The sequence below is a fragment of the Anoplophora glabripennis genome, unplaced genomic scaffold (assembly GCF_000390285.2).
Source record: "Anoplophora glabripennis isolate ALB-LARVAE unplaced genomic scaffold, Agla_2.0 scaffold44, whole genome shotgun sequence".
Lineage (NCBI taxonomy): Eukaryota > Metazoa > Arthropoda > Insecta > Coleoptera > Cerambycidae > Anoplophora > Anoplophora glabripennis.
In genome coordinates, this window is record NW_019416229.1 from 236,702 (window position 1) to 250,481 (window position 13,780).

At 34.0% G+C, this 13,780-nt stretch overlaps 2 protein-coding genes across 2 annotated transcripts in view; one reads left to right on the forward strand and one right to left on the reverse strand.

Moving 5' to 3' along the window:
* Positions 1-3,331, forward strand: part of LOC108917637 (histamine H2 receptor) — a gene marked incomplete at its 5' end in the record, with an annotated part of 76,729 nt that extends 73,398 nt beyond the window's left edge. Inside the window, one exon of the mRNA XM_018724353.1 lies at positions 1,307-3,331. Within this exon, the coding sequence (XP_018579869.1) occupies positions 1,307-2,428 (1,122 nt within the window). The remainder of the gene's footprint in view (positions 1-1,306) is intronic.
* Positions 3,332-9,186: 5,855 nt separating this feature from the next.
* Positions 9,187-10,572, reverse strand: LOC108917658 (malectin). Its single transcript, XM_018724378.2, has 2 exons — positions 9,955-10,572; positions 9,187-9,831 (listed from the first exon to the last, which is right to left on the reverse strand). Exons 1-2 carry the CDS (start codon positions 10,439-10,441, stop codon positions 9,500-9,502), a joined length of 819 nt encoding a protein of 272 aa, XP_018579894.1. The 5' UTR covers positions 10,442-10,572; the 3' UTR covers positions 9,187-9,499.
* Between the last annotated feature and the right edge of the window lie 3,208 nt (positions 10,573-13,780).

Below are 13,780 nucleotides of genomic sequence, written 5' to 3' on the forward strand. Positions count from 1 at the left end.
ATATATATATATTAACTGCGCTTTCCAAAATTTTTGAAAGATTATTATTATATAATCAAATTTATGACTCTTTTGTAAATAATAGTCTCACCTCAATGGCAATGTGGCATCCGGAAAAGATATAGTCCTTCAACTGTTCTAATTATCGTCACTGATGATTTAATTAAAGCACAGGATAGGGAACTAGTTAGTGTTTTAGTTTTATTGGACTTCTCTAAAGCTTTTGACACAATTAATCATAAGCTTCTTTGTTCTAAACTTAAGTACTATGGGTTTGATGAACTGACTTTTGCTCTTATTGATTCTTATTTACATGGAAGATCCAACAGGTATGTGTTTAATAACATTGTATCTAATAGTTTAGAAATACTTTCTGATATACCTCAGGGTTCAATTTTGCGTCCTTTACTTTTTATAATTTACACTACAAGATTAAAAGCTTATACTGATGATAGTCAACTGCATCATCACTTTGATATTATTGCTCTGGATCAAGCACGCAATATTGTCAGCTCTGACAAACTGTAAGGCAATTACCTGATGAACATAATTTACAATTAAATTCTTATAAATCAAAAATAATTTTTTTTTGGTACTAAGAAAAAGTTACAAATATTTAGACTAAACTTTAATATTATAATTGCTGGTATTTCAATTCCTATCACTGACAATGTAAAAAATCTGGGAGTGACTCTTGACAGTAACTTGCGGTTCAATTAGCATGTGAAAACATTACTCCAAAAATTGTATTCCTCGCTTAGGTTAATTTATAGTAGTCGTCATATTCTGAATAAAAGACTTAAAATTACGTTATGTGAGTCACTTGTTCTTTCCTATTTTAAGTACTGTGATTATGTCTATGGTCCATGTCTTAGTATACAAGAAAAAATAGAATTCAAAAAGTTCAAAATTCACGTTGTCGACTTATACATGGATTAAGAAAATTTGATCGTGTTTCTCACAAAATTATAGAGATCAAGTGGCTCAACATGGAGAATCGTCGACGTCACCATCTTGGCAATCTTGTGCATAAAATTTTAACCATTCCTTCTTATCATTCATTAAATTCGTAAAGTAGTAGTAGCAATAATAATCTATTATGTACGTCTTTGAAGTTTCTGTGTGTTTTCTAATTTTTCTTCAGGTTTTATAGGATGTCTTTCTTTTTAATACAAATTTCAAAGTTAAATATACTTTGTCATATTTCAAATACTTTTGATAACTATTTTTTTATTTTATATTTACGTGTTTATCTCTTGAGGCATAAAAATGAGATTTCTTTGTAATTTTATATTATCGTTTTCAGCTGAGGCAGATAGTCACTATGAACCCGGAGAAGGGCTCCTCGACGAAGGGCAGCTGCTCGGGCGGCACCATGATCCGCATGCTGGGCGTCCAGCAGACCAACGAGGTGAAGGCTACCCAGAACCTGGCCATCATCGTCCTCTTCTTCATGATCTGCTGGATCCCCCTGTACACCATCAACTGTATCCTGGCCTTCAGGCCGGACTTCGAGGTTAATTCCACTTTCATGCTCTTTTGCATCATCCTTTCGCATGTGAACTCCGCCGGCAATCCTCTGTTGTACGCGTACCACCTCCGCGACTTCCGCGCGGCCCTGAAAAACTTCTTTTGCAACCTGTTTGACCAGGAGAGATACTGCGAGCAGATCAACAGGAACAACTACAATTACAGCCAGTACAACATCCAGTTGAGGAAGAAGCCCAACTACAATCTGACCAATCCCGGTAGGAACTACACTGTGAAGATGATCTCTCCGGAGAAAGTGAATAATTCCACGCCTGTAGTTGCCGGAGATCTACAGCGGACCATTTGGAACATTTCTGAGCATTCCAACTCCTCCAGTGAGTCGCTGAAGTCCCTGGAGTCTTGTAGTCAGGATAAAATCCTAATGATCAGACCGGCCACTCCTTACCGGCCTAGAACCGTGAACGAGTTGAACCCCGGGTACATGGTCAGCACCTCCGTGTGCGACGAATCCGACGACGGTTTCAACGAGGAAGAAACGCTGCCGTATCACGACTACGCCCTGGAGGATTGCGAACTGGAGTCTTGCCTGACCGACAAGACGAAGAAACACCAGATAGTCGCGGCGAAGTACGAGAGGTCTCTCTCCACCTCTTCGCCTCAGTTGTCCAGGGGACTCTTCTTCGTGGAGACAGGCGTGAATCGAGAGAACGACAAGACTGTTAGTTTTAGTTTGTACGAACCTAGGAGTGGCTGCCCGTCGGACGATTCGAGGATAGCAGGTAACTTCACCTTAAGTCCTTTCAGGGTGGTCAGTGGGATATTTAGTGGGAAGAGGGAGTTGAACAGGAGCCTCAGCGACGGTGGGAACGTGACCACGACGAGGTTCGCCGGTAACGGCGCCGTCAAGTCTTTCGACAGTTGTTATGATAATTCCTAATTGTGTTCTCCGCGAGCAACGTTACAGTTCAGCGTAGTGGTGACGTTTAAAAAAATGTGGTGTGCTGCAAACGTATGGGAAGCTCCGCCAAATCGTCCAACTATCGTAGTATACGATTAGACTCAATTTTATACTGAGTATATTTGTGTTTTGAATAAAAGAAAATATCTGGTACATTTTAGGTACTAAAAAGGACTGTTGCTTGTTTATTTTGAATTTGTCAACATCTGCAGGGTATCACATACTGGCGGGTCAGAAGTGAAGGAGAGTTTTGTTGTCCAAATTTAAGAATATTTCCTGTATTTCCAGCACGCATAGTACAGCTTGAACAAAGACAGAAGAGCTTAATAGTAGAGGGCAGTGGATTCAGAGAGAGAATGAGCTCCGGTGCTAGTCTGGTAACGTTGCCAGTGCGCATCTTAAGCTCGCGGACAGGATGAATTTGGTCAAGCTGTACATCAAAATTTTATGTGCACAGTACATGAATAAAATGGTATTCAACGTGAAATAATTAGGTCTCGACTCAAATGCCATGCCACTGTGTTAACGCTATGTTTATTTAAAAGTAGTGGACTGTATGAATGCGTAAAGGTTATAGAAAAAAAAAACGACTGTTGGAAATGGCTTATGTACCACTGTTGTAACTTGTACTCTTCTTGAAGGGTCCTTCTGGGTGTCTTGAATTTGATAGCGGTTTCTCTAAAATGCATGTGGAGTAGGAAATTGGTAAGGATATGCACGCACTCGTGTTTATGTCAAGTCTTACTGCCTATTGAATACAATGACTTACAAAAAAAACTACGCAAAGGATATTTGAATTTATGAATGGATTAAAAGTAAACAACCATGTTGCTGCAACAAAGAGATGAAAAAATATATATTTTTTTAAATGAATCTAAATACTGAGTGAGTCATTTATTTTAACAGTTGGTAGAACTCGTAAAAAAAGTTGATTTACCAAAAATTGTTTACATAAAAGAAGAAGAGAGTTATAAAAAACCTGTTCTATAAAAATTGTTCAAAATTGTTGTACAAAAATTATTTCCATTTGTTTACCATTTATGTTTTTATGTTTAAGTTTTAAAATTTCTTAAAATAACACAGCCACAAAAAATATTCTGTTTTTGCCTCCTAATCACGAAGCCGGTGTCAGAATTGAGCTATGACATCACAGGAATTTCCTAACCTCAAAAAACAGGTCAAAAATAGCAAAAATTCAAGAAAAAGTGCTAGGAAAAATACAAAAAAATTTTTTTTGTATTCAAATGTTTATTTATAGATAGATAGATAAGATAGATTATTTATTTATTATGTTTAAGACCCCGCCGAACGTGAATCCGCGGTCAGAATTGATGTTTTTCCTCTCAAAACAACGGGTCAATTAAGGTCACGAATTTTCAAAAAATAACATATTCGCGCCAAATTTGGTATACGGGGGTTTTCGGGGTCACTGATCACGAATCCGAGATCGGATTTACAAAATTCGTTTCTAAAAATTTAATCAGTACCTAAGTACTTTAAGAAGGTTAAAACATGATTGGGTACTCAGGTTATAAAGTAAACAATAATATTACAAAATGATTTCGCAATTCTGACCTCGAATCAGCGACTCTGAAAACCCCCTTGTACCAAATTTGGCGCGAATGTTAATTTTTGAAAATTTGTTCAGCCATCTTGAATCCTCCATCTTGAATTTTGCAAAATTCACCTCGGATCCGTGATCATTTCCCGAAAACTCCCGTATACCAAATTTAGCGCGAATGGATTATATTTTGACAATTTGGTCGGTCATCTTGGATCCGCCATTTTGAATTTTGTAAAATTGACTTCGGATCCGTCATCAGCGACCCCGAAAACCCCCGTATACCAAACTTGGCGCGAATCTGTTATTTTTTTTAAAATTCGTGATATCTGACCTTAATTGACCCGTTTCTTTTAAGATTAAAAAAGAACCATCAATTCTGACCACGGATTCGCGTTCAGCGGGGTTTTAACCATATAAATGAACATTTGAATATAGAAAAATAAATGTTGTATTTTTCCTAGCACTTCATGAAATTTTGCTATTTTTGATCTGTTTTTTGAGGTTAAGAAATTCGTGTGTTGTGATAGGTCAATTCTGACACCGGATTCGTGATCGGGAGACAAAAATACTACGGATAACATAATATGTTGCATGAAAAGCCCAGACAACTTTTTTTTATGTGACTGTGTGTAGGTATATAAATGATTTTTGGTAAATCGACTTTTTATGAGCTCTGCCAGCTGTTAAAATAAATGACTCAACTTTGAGAACACCCGGTATAGTAATAATTTTGCAGTGAAGCCGCAACACACTGAAAAAATAATCTCTTTTGAAATGAACATTGTATTTAAAAAAAAAATTTTTTTCTTGACCTTTCTGCATAACTTTTACCGTTTTGGAACAGCAACTTGTAATGATGATACGCAGTGGCGGCTCTTAACTTCCATACCAGGGAGGCGGAAAAATTTTGGTAAATGTATTGAAAAAAAATCAAATTAAACAATCAATTTAATCTTTTGCAATTTTTTTAAAACATACAAAAAATAGTATGTAACAAAATTTGAACAAGTTACGTTTATTAAAAAACAAAGCTGTGAATAGCTACCTACTACTTGTTTACGGTCGGACTAAACAGAGACCAAATTGCATAGTAAATATTCGCTGCTCATACTCCGTCTTTCAGTGCTGCGCGACGGTAACCATGACCACCGCGGTAAACACTTTACCAAATTAAATTGACTGCACATTACAAATTTAACATTTCTTTTTTAATGTGTTTCTTGACGCTAATTTATTTAATTATGTAGATAACATAAATTATATTTTAAATTTAATTTTTTTACCATGAAAATTTTTAGCATTTACTTCACAAATTTGGAATGATTTATATGTCAATTTTTGAGGAATTGAGTTGTTTTAATTTTTTCACATTGAATAATCACGCCAAATTTTGTATTTTATTTAGAGATGTAATTATTTTTTGCTTCAACTTCCTATATCTCAAAAATAAGGGATTCGAAGGCAAATATCTATACAGGGTGGTTCGTAAAGATTGGGCCATAGAATAACTATAGATTCTAGGCACGAAAATAATGAGATTTAGTCAAATATGCCTTAACGAGATACAGGGTGTTAAAAACTAGTTAATTATTTATTTTCATAAATTTTACAATTTTGGAAAAAATAACTCGAAAACTGGGAATGGGGGTTTTTGATGGTGAGAAATCCGAATCTGAACTCAAATATTAGATTGCCAATAGAGGGCGCTAGTTATGTACTTATGAAAACTTATTATTTTTGAAGGAAAAAGGTATACTTGTATCGATAGACCTCCCCATTTAGTACAAGCGAGCTTTCTGACCACTACCGACATGATTCATTTACTAACCCAAGTAGACTTTGACGATTATTATTTATTAAACATTTATTTTATCCAACCAACGACAAATTTGCAACAATAAAATAAAATTTATGAAATACATAATAAATCTAAAATCAATCTTTAACACCCTGTATATCTTAAACGAGTAATATTTTGCTGAAGCATATTTAATCTCATTATTTTGGTGCCTAGAATATATAGTTATACTCTATGACCCAATCATTACGGACCACTCTGTATAGGCAAATATTTCAAAATACATTTCCTTCAATTTTGACACGACGGCGACGGCCTGTCATATCCTGTTCATTTGAAACAACGTTGACGATTGAACGATTTTTCTCCTTTCTAGTCATCCCCCCGTAAAGTTTATGGCTTTTTAGTATCTCTACAGAAAATCGAAGCATAAATATTTATACGGGTCCTTTGGTTGTTACACTTTATTTTACTACCTGTATGCCATTTGATTTCGCAATTTTATAAAACCATTCCATTCCATCAGTTGCGGATTACAGTAACTGATGATGTAAACACGTTCAAATGTAAATATTAAAACAATTTTCCATCGCAAATATTATAACAAGTTCCAATTTATCTTAATCGATATTTGTGCCATATCGCCGTTACTACGAATTGAAAATTCGAATTGTTCAGTTTTTAGACTGCGCTAATAGAACTGTCGGATTCGTCAAAGTCGTTAAGTGCCTGGTCCGTCCATATCACGTAATCGATGAACTGTTTAGTCGATTTGAATTACGACTTTGGTGGTCGGATCAGGCTAAGTATTTAATTATCTTCATAAAAAAAACAACGGCAGTTGAAGTCGGTGAATACGAGTTTTACTGAGCCACCCTGTATGTATACATATACAGGGTGTTTTTAAAAAAGTGCGAAATATTTTAGGGGGTGGTTGCCGAAGTTATTTTGTGAAAAAAAGTTCGTATAAACGTAGGTTAATTTTTTATTTATTTTTATATAATGATATTGACTCGAAATTTGAAAAACGCTTTGAAAGGCTAAATGTGCATTTTTTGGGATGATCCGAATATTTCCACTTGCACCAGTGGCGTTCGTGCGAGAATGCCACAACCTTTTTTTAATAAAAAAATGGTACGCCACCGACTTTTTCCCGCTTTGATATTTTTCTGGAAATCCGCCATCAATTCTGAATGAAATTGGTCTCCTCAATTTTTTTTCGTAGGATGCACCGTTTTTGAGGAAGTTGCGTATTTTTAATTTCTATTGATACCTTATCTAGTAGGTTGCTGTCAATATTTATAAATAAAATACAACCATCAAATTTCGAGTTAATATCTTTAAAGCTCTTTGGAATAAATAATAAAAATAAATAAACAATTAAAATTTAAACACTCTGTACCTATCTCGGAAACGAAGCATATTTCGACCTTCGTTTATATGAACTTGTTTTCACAAAATAACTTCGGCAACCACCCCTAAAATATTTCGCACTTATTTACAAACACCCTGTAGAATCAAAACAAATGAATTTACTACATTTGATGAAAAATTATTATCTCGCTGGTTTTTATTGTGGCTGTTCATTAAAAACAGCGTTTTTGTTGTATAAAAACAATGACACGCTCGTAAATATTCGACGATTTCTCTGCTAGTTTTTATTGCCACCACATATAGCTTTCTCGACCTAACGCCGTTTTTTTCTATATCGGCGTTGAATAATTGCCCTACAGTCTCAAAAATTCTATTAATGTGCGAGGTGTGTGTTGTGTACTTAAATTTTGAATAAGGTATGAGTTTTACTGCATTTATTTATAAAATATATTTTGTGAAATACAAATTACATTACGGATCACAGATTGTTGTACAAAGTTGTACAAATCATTATTTTTTTTTTAAGAGAGTAAGTTTAAAGATAATCCCGTGTAATAAGGACAGTGAAAGAAATAAATAAGCTGCGTCTGAGGAAAATATTTAATGAACATACAGAAATACAAAAAAATTATAATAATTTGTTAATTTTGTTTTCAAATTAAAAAAAAACTGTACGATATACCTATATATCTATTGCAAATACAAAATATCTAATAAAGAATGGGCCAAATTGCATCACTAGATGAGAATTAATGAGGACAGTTTCATATAAATAAATGGGGTGTTGAAGAAAAATTAAACTTTGTCACATATGTACAGGCTGATTCAAAATTCAGTACAAAGAATTTAGGAGCGTATTTTTGAGGTCAAAATAGGACTTTTTTCCTATAAACGTGGGTCCACCAATGCTAGTTTTCGATTTACAGGGTGTTAAAGTTTTTTATTTTTTTTGGAAGAGTTAGAGGTAACAAAAACTGCAACTTACCTGTGTAAAAATTGCCGTTTTCTACGATTGGCTGCCTTAGGTGGGGAATTATTATGTTAAAAAAGGCCAAAATTGTATTGTACAACTGCACAACTGAGCTGTTTAATTGCAAAATAATATAGTCATAGTACTAGGTGCGAGAAGTGGGAAATTTGACAGCATATACTCAGTAATCAATATATGTGTCTGATCTTTATCTTCCTAAAATCTATGGTTGACGCTAAATCAAATCACCCGCGCATTTATAGCTGGTGCGATTTGAACGATTATAATTATCGACATCGTCTGTTCTTAAAATAAATCACGGGATATCTTCCTCACGGTTTCCGTCGCCGTTAGGAATTCCTTCAGATAAGCTTCCGGATAACAAAAACTTCTGTCTTACAAAAAACTACACGTTGCTGAGGGGAAAAGTATAAACGCTTATGTATTTTTAGGAATCGCATTTCTGTTGTAGGAATAAATAAATACATACATAGTTGTAATTTTTATTTGTTAGTTTCTGGTAAAAAAGAGTGTAGTTTCATGTAAGGCCAGGGTTATTATCATAAAACGGTCGAAACTTTTGGAGAACTAGAACTGAATCAAATTAAAATATTATTGATGCGTTTCAAATTAAATGAAAGCTGAATGAATTGTTAAAATACACACCTCATACATTATTTGATATCTATTTGGCAAGTTTAAATTTACTTAGTGTTATTAATGAATCTAAAAAAAAATATGTACAAACAGCAGTCTGTACTTTATTCACATATCCAGTTTATACATGTTGCTTTTCACATATCTAAATGTAAAATATTGATTGTAGGTATATGAACTTTTATATAAAATTATGAAATAGGTACGTATTTATTTGAAATGTTGCAATTGTTTGAAAAATATAATAAACGTGTATTTCTCTACTGGGATATCTTACTATGTACCTTTCCTTTTTTAATATTAAAAATATTAAAGAAATACCTATTTAATGTTTCCTTTTTGCATTAAGAAAAGATTTCAAAAAAACGAGGCAGTAATAAATAAATCATTTATTTATTCTTAAAAAGTCTTTTCTTAATAATTTATCTAAGTTTCCTCAACAACAAATTAAAACTCTTAGTAAAAAATCACTATGCAACCTATCGAACGCCACTTAGGTAAATACAATTAAATTAATAAAACAATAAGTACGTCTCTCTCAAAAACGATAATACTGTAAATTAACTACAGATTTCACTAACCATTTCCAACTTTGTGCATTGAAATATGCCATTAACCCACTGAATTTAGCTTGAAAAATTATAAAAACTATCATAGGTACACCTCAACTTATTACCTAAAATTTCATCACAATTTGCATAAACAAAACAGTAAAGGAATGAACGCTCCAATAGCTATAAAAATAGGTAACATGAGTGAGGAATCGTCCATGGAATATGGATCAGGTTGTTTAGGGCCACTCGGTCTTCTCGATTTGGGAATGACCTCTGGTTCCTCTTTAGCCTGCTCTACAGGACTGGGCTCCATAGGGATAGGTGGCAGTTTTGGTACGTCCTCCATATTACCCTTTATAACATACATTGCATTGATTTTGGGGTTGTCTTTGTAACCCTTGATGAACTCCACACGAATTCGACCACCTTTTATGTCCGATTCTTCCCCATTAACAAATAAACGACCTTCAAAAACAAAACCAACAATTAATTTTCGAAATATAGAATTTAAAATCAAGTAAACAGGTAAGTGATGATTTACAAAAATTAGAATGTCCTATTAAAGCTCAGTGTTATTCACATAATTACCTTTGGATATCCTAAATGGAACATACTCATCGTGCGCAACCCCTCTTCCAACCTTTTCAAATATATCCAAATCGGAAACTATCGTATGGTCCCCATTAAGAACTACATCGAACACTTTCTGATCTGGCGCATTAAAATAAACTTCACAAAATTTCAAAACAAGAACATAATCGCCATCGGAATTGACAGGAACATCATAGCCAAAGGTATTCGTATGATATCTTTCTGTCTGATATAATATATAATCGTTTGGAGGCACTCTGCCGATAAGTAATCTTTTGCCATAGTCAGAGGCAATGCCAATTCTTCCATGTAGTGGATCTCTTTCATACCTTATTCCGTAAGCGTCCAAGTGCGCTTCTCCTCCACAATTTATCGCATATATTAGTTGTCCACCACATTTGACTTCAGCTGCTAATAGTAATAACAAACTTAACAAGCAATATAAATGTAGATTGATTCTATTTCTAGATTTTCTCAATATCATTTTGAGATTTAAGTAATGGCGAGGTATCAAATGTGGTAAATTGCTTATCACCGGCTCATTTAACTGGTTTTATTAAGATAATAACAAGAATGCTTATTTTAGGTTAGAAATGTTATTGACGTAGACAGGTAAAAATGTCAATTTTCATTTATTCTTGTTGCCTGTTTTCCAAGGACAGAAGACAGAAGTAAATTGACGACTGGCTCCATGGAGACTACACAAGGAGTTCCAACTCCATGTAAAGTAAACAAAAATCTTACAAAAATAAGAGGGCGCTAGTGTTCCATATGTATCTTTAAATTATTTTCGAAACTTTTTATTTACCATTATAAAAACAAATTGTAATAATTATTGACTTGACTTCTAGTTTTTAGGTTAGTATACCTCCCCGATATATCTACTAAACTCATTATAAAATAAAATTGGTTATTTGCTTACTTCATTCGTATTTATTATGCTACATTCACTTGGGACACATGGAACACTAGCACCACCCCAACTTCTGTCATTTCTTGGACAAATTTTGTCAATTTTCACGTATGAGTTCGTGCTCCTTGTCTAGTCTCCCAGACTGGCTTTATGCATTGTCGTGTTCAAATGTCATAGGCTAACGCCTCTTTCACACGGACGTTGTTTTGCCGGTCGGTAGCCGACCGTCAGACCTTAACGCGACGTTCCTGTGTGTAAAGCTCTATTTAACTATGTGTAATTTAAAATTTTAGTCGTTGTTTTGCCGATCGTTTTAAATACCGATCGGCAAAATACCGGCCGTGTGAAAGAGGCGTAACGGTAGCATTTTCCAGAATAACCGCCAATCATGTCATAGTAAAAGAAGAAAAGAAGGTTAAATTCTGCTTGTCAATCATCGATGGCTTCTGTAATTCTGTATAAAGGCAGGGACACAATGGAAAATATTAAATATAAGACATGCTCCTATTTTAATTTGAGTTTCTTGGTAAAGTTCTTCAAATGTTTCTGAAACACTTTAAAGTGACTAACTTTATACTGTTCGTGGTTATAGTAGTATTTTAGGTTAGTATTAAAAAACTTAGTTTAAACGCACTATGAATGGGAAAAAAACGACATATATCAGGTAAACTTTTATTGTACACTTATCAAGAACTACATAATTTGACGACTATACTATAAGAATGTAACACACTATAACAGTATTATTTAACAACATTAATAGAAAGAAAAAAGTTTAGGCCTTTATTATAACAACCACATCATTGCTAAACTTTAAAACTCGACTACACTTATTTATTTTGCATTGATATATTTGTAATATTATATAAAAATATTGTTTGTTATACCAGGGATGCTTATAAAATCACAGTGATTATTTTGTGAAAATATTACCGATATTGCCCATTGCTCAATTTGGAAACACTTGATAAGACATTTTTTGTTAATTTCTAATTAAAGATTATTTTAGTTATTAATACAATTCTAATATAACTCAAATCACTGCCAGTTTTCATAACTTATTTCGACAATGAAAAAAATTCCACCAGAAACTATTTGCTTGATGTGTTTGATTCCAATTTTTAGAGAAAAATACTTAACTTTCTCCAACAGTTTGACATTAAGGTCTAAAAATTTATTTCTAAGCTATTCGATCAATTTTGAATTGTTTTAAGTTTGAATTGCACATAAATCACTGTATAAAACCGTTGCTACTTCAAGACCCTATCTGGTATGATTTTTGATAAATTGTAAGTCGAATTTACAACAGTTTTCGATGTGTTTGAAGTTATAAAAAAAGATAAAATATTTATTTCATGCTTTGGTGACACATCAGCCTACTTTATGCACTGATTTATGTGTCTAAAATTCTTTTTCTGCCACTATAGAATAGACTCTTCTAATTTTATTTAGCAAGAGTCTGTATGAGAAAAGTATCAACAAAAACTGGGAAATCTCGAAACAATTTCCAAACTGGAAGACTAAATAAATTATTTTAGAAATGAAAATATAGTTTTAGTTACATAATGGGACGTTGAATAAGGTCTCGTTGTTTTCCAATAGATGGCATTATCAGAACTTCTAGCATGTAGTTTAAAGGCGTAACGCACCTATAAAGAATTGCTACAAGCAAGCTTGAAATTTGGTGTGTTATTTTGCTGAAGTGTAAACTATTATTTTTTCATAGTCAAATTTTGTGCGGAAAAAGGAGTATTTGCGGGGAATTTTACTGCACTACTTCATTTAAAAGTAATCTGGAGCTGAAGCACACAAAATTCTTGTTTGTTGAGACACGGCGACCATGATCTGTCGGAAACAATATATATAGAGATCAGTTTAGATTTTGATGTTGAAGAACGCTCAGGCGCACCAAAACAGTTTAAAGAAGAAGAATTGGAGGCATTACTTCATGAAGACACATGTCAGACACTAGCTGAATGTGGAGAATCATTAGGAGTTGATCATACAACAGTTATGAAATGTTTGAAAGCATTAAGAATGATTCAAAAGCAAGGACATTGGGTCCCGTACGAGTTAAAGCTGAGAGACGTCAAACGGCATCTATGCACATGTGAACAGCTGCTTTAATGACAGAAAAGGAAAGGTTTTCTGCATCGTTTTCTGTAACTGGTGATTAAAAATGGATACGTTACGATAATCGTAAGTGTACAAATCATGTGATAAGCTCGGTCATGAATATCCATGGTTCTAAGCTTCTGTTCTGCATTTGATGGGATCAGCTGGGTGTAGATTAATATAAACTGCTCAAACCGTATGAAACCATCATAGCAGTTTGTTATCGACTACAATTGAAGCATTTGAGCCAAGAATTAAAGGAAAAATGGCCACTATACGAACAGCATGATAACGCCCACAGCCACATGTTGCAAAACTGGTGAAAAACCTACTTGGAAACGCTTAAATGGGATTCCTACCCCATCCGTTATATTTACCATACATTGCCCCTCCGATTATCACTTGTTCCGATTGTTCGGGGTGAGCAGCACTTCCATTATTATGAAGATACTAAAAAACGGGTCAACTCTTGGATAGCCCCAAAAGACGTGATCACTTTTCCGATGTAGAATTAAAATGCTATCAGAAAGATGGGAAAAAGTACTGGCTAGTGATGGACAATACTTTCAGCAACGTGTTTTTTACTAATTTTTTTTAAATAAAACATTAATTTTCACAAAAAAAACAGCGAGAATTTATTCATCATCCCATTATTATAATATATCCGATGCGGCCTAGAGGATAATAATAAACCACCCCGATCTGGCATATGTTTTGCGGTTAGGCTAAGGGGTAGATTATGTTTATCGTTATTATCACCTAAATATGTTGAAAAACTGGAAGTACTACCAAATT